At 45.4% G+C, this 19261-nt stretch overlaps 2 protein-coding genes and 1 long non-coding RNA gene across 5 annotated transcripts; all 3 read right to left on the bottom strand.

Annotated features, from left to right (window-relative positions):
* Window positions 1-8074: 8074 nt before the first annotated feature.
* LOC147303111 (uncharacterized) lies at window positions 8075-9890 on the bottom strand. Its single transcript, XR_015127007.1, has 3 exons — window positions 9748-9890; window positions 9084-9633; window positions 8075-8196 (listed from the first exon to the last, which is right to left on the bottom strand). It is a non-coding gene; the product is annotated as an uncharacterized LOC147303111 (long non-coding RNA).
* A 184-nt stretch (window positions 9891-10074) lies between these two features.
* On the bottom strand, window positions 10075-14062 carry LOC147303110 (uncharacterized). 3 transcript variants are annotated; one of them, XM_086280659.1, is made up of 6 exons: window positions 13430-14062; window positions 12486-12815; window positions 12227-12352; window positions 11828-11878; window positions 11595-11719; window positions 10075-11472 (listed from the first exon to the last, which is right to left on the bottom strand). In XM_086280659.1, exons 1-6 carry the CDS (start codon window positions 13467-13469, stop codon window positions 11287-11289), a joined length of 858 nt encoding a protein of 285 aa, XP_086136785.1. In that variant the 5' UTR covers window positions 13470-14062; the 3' UTR covers window positions 10075-11286. The 3 variants fall into 3 exon arrangements, with proteins under 3 accessions (XP_086136785.1, XP_086136786.1, XP_086136787.1); XM_086280660.1 differs by having other exon boundaries at window positions 12257-12352; XM_086280661.1 differs by lacking the exon at window positions 12227-12352 and having other exon boundaries at window positions 10077-11472.
* A 140-nt stretch (window positions 14063-14202) lies between these two features.
* On the bottom strand, window positions 14203-17322 carry LOC147303109 (uncharacterized). The gene is made up of 2 exons (XM_086280657.1): window positions 16944-17322; window positions 14203-16099 (listed from the first exon to the last, which is right to left on the bottom strand). Exons 1-2 carry the CDS (start codon window positions 17113-17115, stop codon window positions 15237-15239), a joined length of 1035 nt encoding a protein of 344 aa, XP_086136783.1. The 5' UTR covers window positions 17116-17322; the 3' UTR covers window positions 14203-15236.
* Between the last annotated feature and the right edge of the window lie 1939 nt (window positions 17323-19261).

The raw sequence follows: 19261 nt of genomic DNA, 5'->3' as shown, positions 1-19261 counted from the left end.
TAGAATGCCGCGACGTGATGCATCAAATGTTACCGCTATGGACAAAAGGAGGGTAAATAATGACAAAGTCGCCGATTTCTTTAAGAATCTAAAGAAATTCCTGCTAACAATGTCCAGAGACAAAATTGACTTAAATGCAGTAACTATGTGTAAACAGAAGCCTGATGAATCTATCCTAGTATTCATAAAACGCTTTATGCACTGTTGGACAAGCTAGAGGTGCAAATTTAGCTCAGTTTTCCAGCAGCCGCAGACACCCAAAGCAAAAATGAATTTGTGTATTTAATTTAACACAAAGGGTGAAATGTTTGCTGACACTGATAACAGCTTATGTTTTCTCTGCCCTATGTACCGACATGATGGAGAAGGAACATCCTCTGTGTCAGCTGGACCCTCAGCAGAGAATGAACTCAACATCCTTTTTGTCCGGTACTCTATGTCACACACTGTGCCAAAAAAACGTGTACAGACGCCACTAACAGGTAATCCCATGACTGGGAGCCACACTTTTGTTTCTCTCACACTGTTCAACAACATGATAACTGCTCACACAAGTGAAGGTCAAACAGTGATTTTGTTACATAACTCAGACATAGGTTATGATATAACTACACCATGTCGTCACATAGATCTAACCTACCCTATCCACTGTACTATTTCTGCACTTACGTTGCCAGCTGAATACCAGAATATGACATTATGGTCTAAAAGTGAGAATGATATAGGATTTATTGACTGTACACTTTATCACGTACACCTATTAAAACACAACAAGCTAGTATATGTCAAGCAGCATCCCCTTTCCACGGAAAAAGCCGCAGCTCTAGATGTCATCATAGGAGATTTATTGACTACAGGAGTAATAAAGCCCACACTCCTGTCAATCCTGTGCCAAAGCCTAACAAACCTGGCGTATGGCGTTTCATACAAGACTTAAGGCAAATTAATGCAGTCAACATTCCTCTGCCACCTCTCGTTTCAGATGTTCACAGCATATTGACATGCATTGCATACACATTTTACCGTGGTGGATTTATGCTCCGCTCCTTTTTCTCATGAAGACACACAGCCGTTATTTGCATTCACACATAGAAATAAGCAGTACACTTGGACTCGTTTGCCCCAAGGCATGATAGACAGCTCTGCTGCTTTCTCAATGGTGCTTCACTCCTCCAGGGCTGCACCCTGATCCACATGTGGATGACCTCCTCCTCTGTGCTGAAAGTGAAAAACTATGTCAAACTGCTACACACATGCTTCTCCAGCACCTCCAAAAGACTGGCCACAAAGCATCAGCAAAGAAAATGCAGTACTGTCAGACTTCTGTTCAATATTTGGGATTCACACTGTCTCACGGAAAACGTTCCATGACTGCAGACAGGGTCAAAGCTGTGACCTCTGTCCCTCGTCCCACTACACAGAAGGACATGTTGTCCTTCCTGGGCATGGTGAACTATTGCAGACAGTGGATACCAGACTGTTCTTTTCATGACCACATTCTGCGTGACTGTTGTAAAAAAGACAAGCCTCCTCGAATACTGTGGTCCACAGAAATGACTGTCTCTTTCAATGCATTACAGGGAGTGCTGACCTCCGCCACTCAAAGGTGCTGCCTGAATTGTTCAGGAATGCCGGCCTGCCTGAGGGCAGTAGCAGCTTGCTCTATCATGATAAGGGACTGCGAGAAGCTCACACTCTCACATGACACTATTCTACACACCAATCACCAGGTCACGACCATTGTAGCAAACATAACTACACAACACATGCAAATCTCACTATAAAAGCGAGCAGCACACCTGATTCGCCAGCACATTTATTGATCCTATGCTGTGTTCTTCTGACCGACAGGATGGCTCAGACAGGCTTGACGATCATGACTGCATGACACGTATACAGGAATCCACAGCACCATGTCCAGATTTAGAGCAAACACCTATCCCAGACTCAGCCACGGTTTATGTGGACGGGTCCTGTTCAAGGCCGAGTGACAACTCATTTCTTTGTGGCTATTCAGTGGTAACAGTGCCTGACATCATACTAGAGGCTCACTCATTACCATTTCACTCAGCACAAAAAGCAGAGCTCATGGCTTTAATACGCGCCTGTGAGCTACATTTGGATAAGCATGTGACAATTTACGCAGACAGCCGCTATGCATTTGGCGTTGTGCATGACTTTGGCACATTGTGGAGACAGAGAGGATTTAGATCTGCTGATGTAAAATAAATTGCTAAATTGTGATTTTGTTCAAAGACTTTTTCAGGCTATACAGCTGCCATCGGCCGTTGCAGTTGTAAAAACGAAAGGACACAGTACAGCTGACACAGACGAAGCAACAGGTAATGCCTTAGCGGACGTGACAGCCAAGGCTGCAGCTGCATCGCAGCTCCCACCTCCGCAGGAAGTATTATCTGTGCCCCTACAGCTGCCACTTGTTACACTCCCAGACTATTTAGACACAAATGTTGATTTAAAATTCATACAAGAGCAAGCCTCTGCATGTGATTACACCTATTGGGAGAATAATGACTGTACCTTAGATGACAGAGATGGCCTATACAAAATCTTAAGGGTTTGATTGCCCTCCCATATTCCCTGATGCCAGTCCTTGCCCGACATTTTCACTGTGTGAGTCATGTCGGACAAAGAGGGGTAATAGGGGCAATAAAATCAAGATTTGTAATTGAGAAAACATCACATGCAGTAAAAAGCATATTAGCAACCTGTCTAACATGTGCACGAACTAATGTAGGTAGCTCAAAAGCAGAACATCAGCATTTACCACAACCAGATTTTCCATTTCATACATTACAAATTGATTTTACACACATGCCAGCACAAGGAAGCATCAAGTACTTACTGGTAATAGTGGATCAATTTAGTAAATGAGTAGAAGCTTATCCAACATCAAAAGAAACTGCAGAAGTAGTCTGTCAAAAGTTGAGCAATGAAATAATACCCAGATTCGGAATACCTCACCAGATTAACAGTGATAGAGGATCTTCATTCACATCAGAAGTAATTCAAAAGTGTGCTAAAACTTTAATGACCTGGGTCAAATTACTTCCTCAAGTCCTCTGTGAGATTAGAATGACTCCATCTGCAGTAACCAAATTATCTCCATTTGAAATAAGACCATTTCCAAGACCATGGTCAGCTTCCAGAGGGGCACCGCTAGTAGAAGGTGATGTATATTGCATTGTCCACTGATGTTCACAACCTGGTAGAAAAACTGAATAATAACTATCAGAAAGTTTGTCTCTCTCAGCCTTTCCCCTCCACAGTTCCACCAGTGGAGACAAGGAGACGCATGTTGGAGAAGCCACTAAAACCAAGGACTCTCTGGGAGGCCGCGCGTGTTCCAGCCCCAGACTGTACTGGCAGTGACGAAGAACCAGCATCCTCACAGACGGACAACCTCAGTGGATTCATGCCAGCAGGGTTAAGACCAGCCCAATCGGACCATCTCAGGCGTCGGATCAAGCAGACGACATCTCCGGCGAGCCAGCGCCCGGAACTAGAGCAAATAAACACACACGGGTAGATGACATCTCAGGCGAGCCAGCGCCCGGATCCAATGTACACACACACAATCACTGATTAACACACAACGCCTGAAAGAACAACAACAAGGTACTCAAACATCCAGCAGGAACAGAAAGCCAAAAGTACCACATGATGTCTAACCTGATAAAGCCAGACTCATTCCATCCTGATAATGGAGAAAATGAAATGCCCATTGTCATCATACGACGCTTATTCAATGTCTCTCGAACCTGGGACCAGGCCAGGAGACGACTGAAGAACTGTTTTTCTTATATACTTTCTTATATATTTAGGTTATTTATCATATCTATCGCATTAACCTTAGGATTTTTCTTTGCTATTTTGTATTGTAAACTGCAACCATGTTCACATTTCTCCAGGTCATATTTTGCTGACTATACCTCATGCTCCATTTTGCAAGACACCTACTTAATGCACTCATCACGCTCCCTAAAATCAGTAAATAGCAACATAGACGCCACTAATAAACCATCTTATGCGCCCTCTAGAACAGGAGCTAACGCCTGGTATGAAAATGCCAGAACAGCCGCTCGTGATTTAGGAAACAGTAACTGTTATGTCTGTTCAAAGGCTAATCCAGAACAGGTAATAGTAGGATACCCCATATCCGGTTTCCCCCTCACTGAGGGACTAGAGAAAATCAGCGGAAATAATGCTCTCTTTAAAGACGCTTTACAGTTGACTCTGAGCCCTCTCGACTGCTTACTTAGACACACACACACACCAACTAACCCTGAGACTCCATTAGGCGAATTATTGAAGTTATCTAATGACACCGCAGGGACCTGCGCCCCAATGAAACGCCCTAAGAATAGGTTAAAGCCCTCACTGCCCTTAGGACAGATCCCTCTCCATTTTAATACTAGTATGATATGTCTGCGCAGACTAAAGTTAACTGGCCCAGACACACACACAGATTATACAAAGGATAACTATACATTCTTCTCTGACTCCCCAGGTGCACGCTGTAATGAGACATGGCTAGCTGTCTCTATGGCTGAAGTTTTATCATATCTGGAGGAACACACACACAGTTCAAGTTCGAGCGCAGAATCGATCATTGTTCCCCCAGAGGGTGTCTTAAATGATACTGACTGGGGGGAGTTAGTTAAATCACACATGGTCACGCGCCTGACCAGACCAATCCCACATGCTTATTGGTTGTGCAATAATACCCTTAGATTAGCTTTACCTGTTGATTGGACCGGTACCTGTGGTCTAGTAACCGTTGATGTATGCTGTACTTTCATTCCCAATAACACCGCCCCTAACGGTTCATTCACACAAGCTATGAATAAACTTGAAGCATTGCAGATAGAACTAATTGCCAATACAGGTCACGGTCAGTGGCTACATAAGTGGCTACAGGACATGTTTGGGAGATGGAAGGAACTAATTGTAGCCTTTGTAACCGTTGCAGCATGTTTTTGATGATTATTGTCTGTTGTGTGGTACCCTGTGTACGTTCAATGATAACCCGTATAGCTACTAGTACAGCTACTTCAATGTATTTGCAATTGGCACAAATTGATCCTGAGGATGTGCCAGATGTTACCAATGATGTTCCTGATGTGTATATTGAACATTAGGTTGTGAACTATTACATTTTATGATTTGCTTTTTATATTATGTTATTACATTTGTGATTTTTCCTTTCTATTTGAGTTATTATTTTTAAAAATAATAAAAGAGGGGAACTGTTAGGTATTTTAGTACCATGGTAGCATTTACTGGATATTGTTTTATAGTGACATTATGCAGGAAAACTCTGTCATTCAATAAGGCCCCTTTGTTTTAGTTATTTTTCTCTCTGACCCAAGAATTGATGTGTAAGACTCACAGGCTGGTACCCCAAGGTCGAAAACACCACAGAGATGAGACCACTTCCTTACTCCCATCCTCCCTTTTTCTTTATCTCCTGGAAAAGGCTCGTTAAAGGCTAGGTGGTTCGTTTCAGAATTCACTAATGAAAGAACTCTGTATTTTATGTCTAGGAGTGTATTTTGCTGGGATGATCATAAATTGTAGCTGAGCTGATAAACTACACACAGGATACTTCTTTGCTCACAAGGCAGGAAGACGTTTCCTTATTTGGTCTGTACCGGTTTGAACTGGGAAAGCTGACACACGAACCTTTTTTCATCTATATAAACTGCTGTGTATCAAATAAACCTTTGAGTCGATTTGGGAAGACAACCTGAAGCAGTCTGTGTTTCCTTGTTCTCCCAAGCTGCTCCCGGCGCTGTAACTAACCCAGCTGAACGGCATACCTGAGTGTTACTTTAAATAATTAGGAATCTTAGAAGGAAAGGACAGAACTCTGCTTATCGCTCACGCCACGGAGGAAACCCGGGAAGGCAATTTCCTTCAATGGACACAACAACGTTTTACAGTGAGGGACGTTGTTCTGTTCACAGCTTGCCTCTGCACATCTTTACTTCTGACAAACCGCCTCTAAGATCCTCTTTGAACTTCCAGTCATGTGACTGACCTGCTGCCAGTGGACCAGATTAGCTGAGAGCTGTTTCTCTTCAGAACCACTGAGTTCTTTTCCTCAGACACATGCTGCTGCCATCAAATCCAAAGTGAGCGCATATTAAGAAGAAAGAAAAGAAAGAAAGTGTGTACATTATTGTACTTTATTGAGCCCCGTGGGGAAATTGCTCTCTGCATTTAACCCATTCACTCAGTGAAGCAGTGTTAAGACTGTTAACATAAACAAAGCAAACATTCAAACATTACATGTTTTCTGTGCTCTGTGAATAAAATGTGTCTTCATGAGAAATCATGGCTTCTGTTTCTGTTTTGGAACAAAATGTAAAACACAGTGTTTCCTTTTTCTGATCTTTGACAGTCAGCAGTCATCTGCTGCTAAAACCATCCATCCATCCATTCGCTTATCCTTTTCAGGGTCGCGGGGGGCGCTGGAGCCTATCCCAGCTGTCATAGGGCGAGAGGCGGGGTACACCCTGGACAGGTCGCCAGTCTGTCGCAGGGCCAACACACAGGGACAGACAACCATTCGCACTCACATTCATTCGCACATTCACACCTAGTGACAATTTGGATTATCCGATTAACCTATCCCCTCAAGCTGCATGTCTTTGGACGGTGGGAGGAAGCCGGAGTACCCGGAGGGAACCCACGCAAACACGGGGAGAACATGCTCCACACAGAAAGACCCCGGCCTGATGGTGGAACTTAGCTCAGGACCTTCTTGCTGTGCAGTAACAGTGCTAACCACCGTGCTGCCGTGCTGCTAAAACCATCAGACTTTATGTAGTCTGGTAACAGAGTGAAAAATAACTGCTGCTGTGACGCTGTCACTTCCTGTGCCAATGAACCACAGCTATCTGACCACATCTATATGCAGCACACACCACCTCATGGTTACCAGCAACACAGAGATCGAGACCCTTCTCACTCAGTCTTCACTAAACTGTTAAACTGACTGTGTGAATGGAAGGATGGGTGTTTTTGGCTGAGGGCCCTTCATTGTAAGAACCAGCACGATCTACACCACTATGATCTATATTCATATCTCGTTTCTTTTCACCACTGAGGAACAAACTGTGGTCTCTTTCACAGCATGTCTTTATCCTGTCTTCCTTCTCTCACCCCAACTGGTCGCAGCAGATGGCCCCGCCCCTCCCTGAGCCTGGTTCTGCAGGAGGTTTCTTCCTGTTAAAAGGGAGTTTTTCCTTCCCACTGTTGCCAAAGTGCTGCTCATAGGGGGTCATATGATTGTTGGGTTTTTCTCTATATCTATGAAGCGCCTTGAGGCGACTTATGTTGTGATTTGGCGCTATATAAATAAAATTGAATTGAATTGAATTGGTTATTGCAGATTGTGTTCTGGGAAACGTGACACTAGTCACAGTAGTGAATTGTCATCCAGAGGCCAGAGCAGACGACACTGAGGGAACCTGAAAACTACTGGCTGAGTCTCTGTCGTTTCCTCTGGTCCCCAATCAGACCAGCGGTGACATGTTTAGCTGCATGTTCTCCTTAAACTGCTGGCTGTCTGAGTGGTGTCCCAGAAACGATGTGGGCTTCATAGATAATTGGCAAACCTTCTGGAGGAAACCTGGTCTTGTTAGGAGAGACGGCATCCATCCCACTTTGGATGGAGCAGCTCTCATTTCTAGAAATATGGACACATTTCAACGCACATATTAAACAAATATGTAAGACTGCTTTCTTCCATTTGTGCAACATCTCTAAAGTTAGAAATATCCTGTCTCAGAGTGACGCTGAAAAACTAGTTCATGCATTTATTACTTCCAGGCTGGACGACTGTAATTCATTATTATCAGGAAGTCCTAAAAACTCCCTGAAAAGCCTTCAGCTAATCCAGCTAATGTTTTCTTGAGACAGGACACAAACACTGGAGCTGTGTCAGCTGTTTCAACCAAAGCTCGCTGATGCAGACAGATCTGTTTCTTTTATTATGTACAGACTATCAAATATCATCCTGTGGTTTGCTGAGCATTAGCAAAGTGTGTGCTGTGTGTCGGTGAGGGTGGAGTAGATGTGGTCCTGGTCTGTGGGGGCTGGAGTCATGGTCTCATAGGTGGAGTCACATGTGGATCCTGGAGCTCCGCTCTTCTGCTGGGCTGCAGGTAACTGAAAATATTTAACACATCCAGTTACAGCACATGTATGTATGCAGCTGGTGTTTGCTGCCCTCTAGTGGCACTAATCTGTCATGCAAGGTTAATGTTGTTGTCATAGAGATAGTTCATGAATATAAATACCTTGGTGTCTGGATTGATGACTCCTTCACCTTTAAACCACATATAGAGAGACTAGTAAAGAAACTGAGACTTAAACTTCGTTTTTCTTTTGCAGTGAAAAAACGTCTTGTCACTGCAACCTTTTTATCTGTGTTAGATTATGGTGACATTCTGTATATGAACGCTTCTTCTTCATGTCTTCTAATGTTGGACACGATGTGTCATGCTTCCTTGAGGTTTATTACCAACTGTAGATACCTGACCCATCACTGTGACTTGTACTTAAGAGTAAAATGGCCTTCTTTGGCCATTAGAAGACAGGGGCACTGGTACACTTTTATTTACAAAGCTATGCTAGGATTGCTGCCTCCTTATATTTGTACTTTGGTCACAAGGACAAATAGTGGTTCTTACTCCTTACGTTCAAATGATCAGCTGCTGTTGTCTGTTCCCCTTGTCCGCACAGAGCTGGGTAAGAAAGCCTTTGTCCACTCTGCGCCTTTTTCGTGGAACAGAAAGACTGGAAACTGACTGAACTGTTGTCTTTAAATGTTTTTAAAACTAAACTCAAAGGCCTACAGACTGCCTCAATAATGTGTAATTGTTTTGTGTAATTTTTTAACTTTGTTTGTTCGTATGTATTTGTTTGGAAATGCGCTGCCTCTTGGCCAGGACTCCCTTGAAAAAGAGGTTTTTGATCTCAACAGGTCATTCCTGGTTAAATAAAGGTTAAATAAAAATAAAAAAAAACTCTGATAGAAACACTGATGGAGTTACCTCCACCTGTCTTCCATCTGATTTCCTGTTTTTCCTGTTCTCCATCCATCTGTAGAGGAGCAGCAGGAAACCAGCCGACAGCACGACGATCACAACCACACACACAACCAGAGACACAAAGTAATCTGGACACAGAAGAAGACGATGCTGAGTGGGACGTCAAACAGTCATATGAAAGATTGATTAAAACAAACAGACCTGAGGTGGGTGTGGTCCAGGTGGGCGGAGCTGTGAACAGATCCAGAATCAGTGATGACGCAGAGACACGCTGAAGACATGAGACACAGCAGCTCCAGACAGATGTGTACACGAGGTTCTCTCTGACCTCAGATCAGTTTTAGTCCAGAGGAGATAGTTTCTCCATCATGTGTCCATCATCATGTGGCTTCTTCTCTGAGTGATGAAGCTGTAACCTGCAGGTGTGGGCGGCACGCCGAGCTGCTCGCATACGCTGATGTCTGGAAGTCCTGATGCACTGATTTCATCCCAGAGTCGACCCTGCGCACAGAGATTCCTCCAGGATCTGTGAGGACGTTGAGGATATGATGTTCTGTAGATCACAGTGAGGAACATTATTCTGAGACTGTTCCACAGTCTGTAGATGCAGGTTTTTGCACATTGGTGAACAACTGATGATGTTTTTATACTTGATCATGTGACGGACCTGCTGAAAATTACCCGGTCAGCTGCTGCTCCACCTCTTTTTTTCAGCCTTTTTTTCCCCTCAAGTCAACTTTAAGACGTGTTGCTGAAATCAAATTTAAAATGAGTCAGAAATATTGAGGAAATATTAAATGTCTCAGTTTGTTTTTGAGATGTTTTTGGGAATTATGAATTATTTGCTTTTCATTCTAAGAGTTTTTCTAAATTTAAAGCCATCAGGACACATTCAAAAACACGAGGGCTGAACACCAAAGACCGAAAACGCACTTCAGAACTTTTCTGTTCAGTCTTTATTCGACCAAGATACTCAGACTTAAGATGTAGGCACAGGTTAGTGTCATGCCCAGAGTTCTGGACTCACATACAGGGTAAGAGTGAATAAAGAAAGCTGTTCAACATCGTACACTTACATGTGAAAGCTCAGGAAACTGTAGACACAGAATAGATAAATGTCAGCGTCACCTTGGGCCCAACCAGGGCAGTAACGCTCAGGTGCAGGCCTGAGTAACTGCTCTCAGATCATTTCAAATGATCAGCAGGACCAGCTCAGTAAGACAGTTGTGTGTGATGCTGCAAACGTTGGCACTGATGTGATACCAGGTAAATACACGGCCAATTATAAGCATCGATGCCAATACTGATACTTTAACCCACAAATGTAGCTTCTGTGGGGAAGAACACTGTGTCATGAGATCAGTCATTAATTTGCATACTTTCAGCTTTTATTTTGAAACTGTTTTTTGTAGACCTGAGTGTAAATGTCCCTGTCTCTCGTCGGGTCAGCTTCTGTTGATTAGATTTAAATAAAACAAACGTGACAACCAACATGAAAAAGATATTTTTATAGTGACTGCGTGGCGTACATTTTTTATTTCCAAAGAAATGACTGACTTAACACAGTTCAGTGAGCTGCATGCTGGACTTGGAAACAAAGTATTGATCGTAGCACACTAGTACAGATCCAGCATCAGTGCTCATACTGATAGCTGGATTTAGTTGATTAGATGATCACAGGTCAGTAAGTACGATGGCAACAGACCAGCAACACTCACAGGAGCAAGAATCAGATAAAGTGTGAAGCATTGCAACGTTTTACTATTAAACACAGTTAAACAGGAACCATTCAGCTATGTAAAGAATTTACAATACAAAGGTTAATTATCTTTGATACCAAAACACATTATTTAGTGTAATCTTATTTACGGCCTTTTAATGTGAAGCTGGTCAAAGTGGCCTCTTTATTAATCACATTGTAGCAAAAGTTATTAAGTCATTAGATTAGTGACAATCATGTAACATACGTGATGTGAAATCCAGCGTCTGTAGGGACGGCAGCAACAGAGGACAAAGTTCAGGGGTTAGCCTTCATTTACACCCACAGCTCAGAGAGGCGGGGCTTATAAACTGAAGTGATAACAAACATACACAAATAAAAAAAACTTGAAAATGATAAATATTATAACTGATGTTTACAGTTATACAGTTATAAACATCACAGACATATCTGTGGATGAGTTTGTGATGGAAACATTTCAGGATTTTACTGGGATGTTACTGATTTGCAGGAAATTGTGTCCGTCTGACTGAATCGCACATGTGACATGTACTGCATGTCGGTGAGGGTGGAGTAGATGTGGTCCTGGTCTGTGGGGGCTGGAGTCATGGTCTCATAGGTGGAGTCACATGTGGATCCTGGAGCTCCGCTCTTCTGCTGGGCTGCAGGTAACTGAAAATATTTAACACATCCAGTTACAGCACATGTATGTATGCAGCTGGTGTTTGCTGCCCTCTAGTGGCACTAATCTGTCATGCAAGGTTAAACACTGACAGAAACACTGATGGAGTTACCTCCACCTGTCTTCCATCTGATTTCCTGTTTTTCCTGTTCTCCATCCATCTGTAGAGGAGCAGCAGGAAGCCAGTCGACAGCACGACGATCACAACCACACACACAACCAGAGACACAAAGTAATCTGGACACAGAAGACGACACTGAGTGGGACGTGTGTGTTTCAGGGTCATAAACAGAACGTTTTATTGCACTGACAGGATATTAATAAAGCTGCCAGACAGGTGAGTACCTGTGATCTGCTCAGGGAGAGCTGGCGTGGGGGTGGTGCCGGTGGGTGGAGCTGTGAACAGAGAAATGCCATTAGAGACGTGAGACAGAAAACTAGTCCTGTTCCAGCTATGAACAGCAGGGGGCGACAGACGTCTCAGTGACTCACTCACAGGAGTCTCTGAGTGCATCACTTCCCTTTTTCTAAGGAAGTCAGCTCTCAATAAAAGAGGAAATCTGTGTGTCTGTGAAGCTGAAAGTTCCTGAAAAAGCCGTCGTGTTGATGCTGAGAAAACACAAACACTCCTAAAATAACACAAAGACTATTTCAGAGCATCCATATGATGGTGTCACTTCCCCTTTCAGCAGAAAGAAGAGTGGCGCCTGTCCAGTATTCAGGCCTGTTTATACCAATCATTACATGTCATTGTTGCAGCTGGGACCGCCACACCTGGCCCTGACACGGTTTGGCCGTACGTGCTGAGAACTGAGCCTCCACATGTGACGAGTGAAGAGCAAGCGCGTGGATTTCCCCCGTGCCGGCTCCCTGTTAAACCCAAAATCAAACTAAATGAACAACATAAAGCAGCAGAGCTGTGATGATGACTGCATGACGTTTTCAGGCTGATGCATGAAGTTTGGTTTGAATAAAAATGATTTGGGATCCAGTAACGACTCACCTGAGACCGTGAGGCGTATCTTTGCGGCGTCGCTCTGACCGTGTTTGTATACGATGGTGATGATATATTCCCCGCTGTCCTGCGGCGTCAGCGCGCCCAGGGTCAGGTGGCCGTTGGCTGCATTAATCCACGCTCTGCCCTCGTAGGACGTGTTCAGTCTGAGCGTGGAGGAGCTCACCGAGGCAACGGTTATGATCTCTTTCCCGTCATTGAAGTGCCAGAACAGAGCCGAGCTCTGCAGGTCCTGAATCGGCGTTTTCAGCGTCACGTTGCTTCCGACACCTGCGTGCACGGAGCTTTCTGACAGGATCCTCTGACCCACGCAGCGCCCTGCAGGGACACAGGTCACATGACGCACCATCAGAGCTGTGCTGATTATACCGCCGTGACCTCTGACACTAACAGCTGTGCCACACCTTTACCACAGGAAGCAAAAACAGCAAAGCTTTCAAAGTAAAACCGAGCACCAAAACCCACTTTATGTAAACATGTTCACATTTCCAGCTGTCCTCTCCACAGTGGATCCGTTTCACACGTTTTCACTCCTGATTTCAGTTTGTTTGTTTCCTGTAAATCTGCTCCGAGGTCACATTTACAACCTTCCTCAGAGCTCCTTCCTTCAGCTGAGAGCGGGGTCAGCTCTGAGGAGGGCCGGACTACAAGCCCAGACCAACGGCTTCTCTTTACCTCTGTTTACCTGCTGGATCACCATGGTAACAGCAATGGTCACGCTCCAGCAGATGAACCAGGTTTGGGATAACCTCCGATAAATACCCGTGTTTGTTGGAGGTTATCCCAAACCTGGTTCAGGCTTCAGCGCGACTGCTTCGCGTTAACTTCAGCGGAGCTCTGACCAGGACGGGTCAGAGCTAAAGGGCAGCAGCTTCAGCCTTTATAATAACTAAAATATTAAACATTCAGCGCTGAGATGCTTAAATTCTTACCGATGGACGCGAGCAGACACAGGAGGGCGACCCGAGCCATGGTGGACGCGTCCAACGTTCCCAGCTGAGGACTCGGCTCTGGTTTCCTGATCTTTCTAGCAGCTCCGACTCACAGCCGAAGAGGAAGCTGGTCCGTGTTTTCTGCAAACGCTGGCACATTTCAGGGTTTCTAGAAAATCACCAAGCAAACGAGGAAGCGTCCGAGCCTTCATGGCTGCACGGGCCTGAAGCCCACAGCTGGGGGAAGTTTGGTAATCACAGGAAGGATGATGTCAGCGATCCCACTGCGACCTCTCCGACATCCTTGGTACACCTTCCAGCACGACCACACTGACCCTCAGTTTCACGCGTAGACACACATACAGAGGACGTCTGAAAGTGTTTCTGAACCTGCGAGCGTTCAGGCACAGCGGGCGGAAGATGTTTGGATCCAGGAGGACTCTTCAGACAGAAACCTAGGAGCTTATGAAGCGCTTTGTTCATCAGGAACCCGATGGTCATCCTCGCAAACATGAAACCTCCACCATCATCTGAAGCAGAGTCCAGCTCTAACACATTAACGGCAGCACAGACATGTTTGTGCTGCCGTTACAACATTACTAAATCTATGCAGGGTCCAAATGAGACTCCAGTGTGGGTGAAACATGTTTCCTGCAATCAAGAAACGTGCTGGCTTCGTTTGTCAGATTCAGACCCGTTTGATGATGAAATCACTCATCATCACGTCCTGAAGACTAAAACATTATTTACCACAAAGACACCAACACATTAAATGAGTCTGTCAGCGTTTCAGCTCTTTATTAAATAACAAAAGGTCAGAAAATGAAGAACAGCTGGAAAACAAACCAAGAGGCAGTGCTGCCATCTGGTGGACGTCAGTGAGGACGCGCTCATGCTAAACTACAGGAGTCCAGCTAATACTGTTTCTGATGTGGTGACTGAGCCGCCCTCAGTGTTACATTTGCATATTCATTTATCTCACAAAGAGGAAGACGTGCAGTTAAAGGACATCCTGTAAACCTCAGTATCAGCCGAGCGATGAGCTAATCCTCCTAACGAGTTCATCGGAAGCTGCACTGTGTGACACACCTGTGAGACGCCGGCCTTCTCCTAAACACAATAATAATGATACATGATCAGGATATGTTTGACCTATCAGGTTTAAGTTATCCTAACATCAGGTGTGTGGGGGCGTGGCCACAGGAAGGTCAAAGTGCTTTATACTGTTTGACAGCAACAGGGAAGCAGCAGGTATAAAACTGTTTCTGAGGATCTGTATTTCATACTGGCTCCTCCCACGTGCTCCTTCTCTTCCAGAGCACTGATTGGTCACTCAGCAAAGGTTACACCTGGTTGAGCCACAGAGCCGAGATCACGCATCAGTCCCAATCATCCTACGCATGCTTTATCAATAACACAAGCTCACCTCACAGGAGCCTGTCACCTGACCGCAGTCAGCTGATCAGCAGCGGGGATGTGCGACGTGGACGACAAACACGTGACTCTAATTACTCAGCAATGCACGACTGCACGTCGGATCCAGGAGGTTACGAAGCTGCCTCCCTCCCACCTGCAGCAGGTGTGACCACGCGTGTGATGTCACACAGAGTGCGGACACGCTGCTGCTGCCGGTGTACGGACAGCATTCCCGACGGCGTCCGCGTCACGAGGTCGTTCTTGCAGTGAAAACAGGAACACGCTGGTTTCTGCTGATGTCTGAATGAAGTTTTGATTCCACCGTCAGGCGAGGGTGAGCGACGGGCTGGCTGAGCTGTGACGCCACGCCGAGCTGTCATCCTCGCGGCGTTCACGTCTTGCTGCTTTCGGCGACGCACTTGTGCTTTTTGACCTGCGAATGCCACGTGAACCTTTTGTCGCACACGTTGCACTTAAAGGGCTTCTCCTCCGAGTGGACGGCCATGTGCGTGATGACGTTGGCCTTGTTGGTGAACTTCTTGGCGCAGACGGAGCAGCTGAACGGCTTCTCGCCCGTGTGCACCCTCATGTGGTTGACGAGCGTGTTGCGCAGGCTGAAGCTCGTGTTGCACACGGAGCAGGTGAAGGGCTTCTCCCCGGTGTGCACGCGCAGGTGTGTGGTGAAGTTGGAGCTCTTGGAGATTTTCTTGCCGCAGAACGGGCACGTTTTCTCCCCCGTGTGGCTCTTCATGTGGCTCTGCAGGTGGTTCTTGCCTCCGAAGCGTTTGCCGCACTCAGAGCAGCTGTAAGGTTTCTTGGCTAAGTTACTTCCCGCGTCTCTCACAGCGTCCTCTGACGGCGGTTTCCCGCTCTGCACTGGAGCGTCCTCTGGGGCCCCGGTGTCAGAGGAAGTCCTGACAGGCTGCGGGTGGAGATTTCTGGCTGCTTCTGGTCCTGCTCGATCCTCTCCACCAGCTCGTGCCTGCAGCTGGCGGCTGCTGAGCTCGCTGCGGGTGTGAAGGAGGTCGGGGGACTGAGTGCTCTCTTCCACCTCCTCTTCAATCTTCACGGTGACGGGAATGATGGTGAGGTCCTCGTGCACTCCGGGCCGCTCTCCCGGCTGATTGGTCCAGAGCCCCTCATGTTCATCTTTGACTCGTGGCGGTTCTGGACTCTCCCGGTGCAGACCGGGGCTCTTCTGCTCCTGTGATGCTCCTTTATCCGCCGTAAACTTTGTGGGGCTCAGGGGAGACCCTGGAGGACACAGAGGGAGGAAACGAGCACTGGTTAGCCCAACAGACCAAACATGGCCAGCAGGGGGCGCTCCTCTGGAGCTATGAGTACGTCTGTCCCATTCACTGCTTTCAGGCTGACTGAATAAAACATGAAGTTCATTTTGGACATTGGTTTTGTTACAGAGGACCAGACAGCAGGATTAGTTACCATGGTTACGTCCATCTAAGAGTGCACGGTCATGTGATTAGTGTCGTGTAACACGGTTACTCATAAACAGTTACTGTCTTCTTTTTGGGGGGGTTAACTTTCAGTATATCATTTAAATGAAAAATAATGGGGCTGCGGTGACATCACTGCTGAACCATAGTGGCTCCTTTAGGTGCTGAGGGGGAGGTGTCAGCTGCAGCCCCACAGCTGTCCCTGTGGGGCTGCAGGTACACACACTCACCTGCACCGTTAGTGAAAACATGCTGCTGCTCCATCCACAACACCAGAGAAAAATTATTCTCCATGGTTACTGTTCCTACGGAGACACATCTCACCTGCACCCAACTTACAATTAAACTGCCTAGTTAAAATTTACAACATCTGGAACAGCTGCTTATCCTTTCCAACGACAACAACTAAATAATATTAACTATTATTACTATAAATATTATAACAAAAGTAATATTTTTATTAGTATTGTTGTTATTTTGTTGTTGTTATTATAAAAGAATAACATGAATAACAACAATAAAAATTGTCATTATTCATTCATTATTGTCATTATTAATAACAACAACAACAATGGTGATGATGACGATAACAATAACGACCACATCAATGGTGTTAGCCGTCCGGTCTGTCTCCGGTAACCCACCGTGCGGGCCCCCCCGGCTCTCGGCAGGGTGTCCGTCCGGCTGCCTGCTCCTGTGCAGGCGGATCTCCTGCTCGTACTCCTCCATTGTCCTCTCAAAAAGCGCGAAAATCTCCTCAGCGGCCGCGTTGAGCCGCTGCTTCACCAGCGCTCTCAGCACCTCAGCCTTCGACATTTCCCCGCCGTCAGCCGGACACGCAGATGCCGAGCCGAGCGAGTCTGCGGCTGCGCGGAGAAGGTTCGGAGGACAAAGTCGCAGGGAGCACCGACACCTGCCCGCTAACCTCCCCAGGACCTAACCCTGACCTCACCTGTGTTTCTTTACTGGGACGGAACACACCGAGCCTGTCTAATCCGAACCGGAAACCCGACTGCTACTAATTTGTTCTGCACATGCGCTGAACAAACTACTTCCCCTTTGCGACTTTTCATAATAAAAGCATTCTTTTAGCGCGATTCTCATATGGACACCCTGCACCACCCGACCCTAAAATGGATAAAAGAGAGGATTGATGGATGGACATGTCATTGTGTTCAGTATAACAACAAAGTGCTTGACATACATCAAAATTACTAGAAAATGAGGTGTAATAAATAAGAACATACTTTACAGGAGAGAGGATCAAAGTTGGGAGACTTTTTATTTAATAATATTGTATATTCATTTTTTCAGCTTGATAAGATTGTAAATACGTTATACGTTAATGTCAGATATGAATTGGACAGTTCATACAGTCCTACATATGAAAGCAGCCCTACATATTTGTTTACAGTTTTTTACAGCCACTAGGACACATTTCTCAATACTTAGGTCATTTTTGCAAAACTCTTCACACAATTCCCGTAACTGACCTTCAGCTTGGCAAAGCAGTTCATTTCACATTCAAAATGCACTACAACTACCAAAACACTTTATTCAGGTCTCAAATAAACTCATTCTTCCAGAACACTAGCAAAGGTTGACAGCCGACAAACACACTTTGTCACCCACAAAACAATGACCTAAAAAACACTAACAACATGTAGCATTACAGTGTTTTCCTGTGTAAAACAAGGACACATCTCTGTTTATAATTTCAATATATGTTACTGGAATGAATCAGACATCATGCAGAATTCGTTACAGTTTTTGCCCGTTGCTTGAACACTATAAACCCATGCTCAGACTAAAGTAACACAACCTGAAGCTTTTGTTACCATACCTCAAACACATGTACCCATACCTTAAACAAAAGCGCTGCTTTGCACCCCAGTACCAATTATGCAACACTCCTACTCCTTTATGCAACACACCTACCCCTTTATGCAACACACATGGTCCTGCATGCTACACTCTATTTCATACATAAGACACTTCGCTCACAAAATGAAATCTCAGGGTGCCATTCGGAAAACACATGTATCCAAAATACAAAACACATCGGATAATTGCAACCACTCAAATACACACCTGAAGGCACGTACTTGCAAAACCAAACACCAATTAGCCAACTACAAAAAGCCCTCAGCGTAGCCATTTCAAGAACTTTGCAAGCATGGATGGAGGGAGAGCAAGAGGAAGAGGAAGAGGTAGAGGAGGAGGAGGAAGAGGAGGAGAAGGCAGAAGAGGCCATGAACGGACCCATATTTCTGATGAAATAAGAGCAACTTTGGTGGACCATGTCATCAACCATGGCCTGACTATGAGGGAAGCTGGGCAGAGAGTCCACCCACATCTAAGCTGCTTCACAGTGGCATCTGTAATACGAACATTCCGACTAGAAAGCAGGTCTGTCTTCACCTCCATACCTTCTGCTCTACTCAGATGGTTTCATAGCACTGTTCTACAGTATATCACATTACCATATCAAGTGTACGGGGTGCTAATGCTCCTTTTGCAGCCAAAGTGGCTGATTCCTTATATTGAAGTACAGTGTTGTACAGTGGATGATACAGTATATACAGTAAAGTACTGTAAGAAAAATAAGCAAACCGATGACAATATGTGGTTGTATTCCTCCAGAATGACCCGAAGACCTTCTGGGGGAGGACAGCAACGCCTGTTCACACAACAGCAGGAACTTGCCGTTGTGGACCTAGTGAGGGCAGACAATGCCATCCGTCTCCACCAGCTACGACGGAAAATACTTGCAGACAGGCGAGTGTTCAGCAACATAAACCATGTGAGCATCACCACCATCAGACGCATCTTGGGTAAACTCAGCATCACCATGAAGCAGCTCTACAGAGTCCCATTCGAGAGGAACAGTGACAGGGTTTCGACATGCAAGAGGATATTTTCCCCGGTGCCCAGCGGGAGAGGACACTGCTTGCGATGTTGA

The sequence above is a fragment of the Aulonocara sp. 'chitande type north' Nkhata Bay genome, linkage group LG22, assembly GCF_057382095.1.
Source record: "Aulonocara sp. 'chitande type north' Nkhata Bay isolate Kocher_YH1m ecotype deep benthic linkage group LG22, A_spYH_male_GT1.1, whole genome shotgun sequence".
Lineage (NCBI taxonomy): Eukaryota > Metazoa > Chordata > Actinopteri > Cichliformes > Cichlidae > Aulonocara > Aulonocara sp. 'chitande type north' Nkhata Bay.
This window is presented reverse-complemented; position numbering and strand designations above follow the sequence as displayed.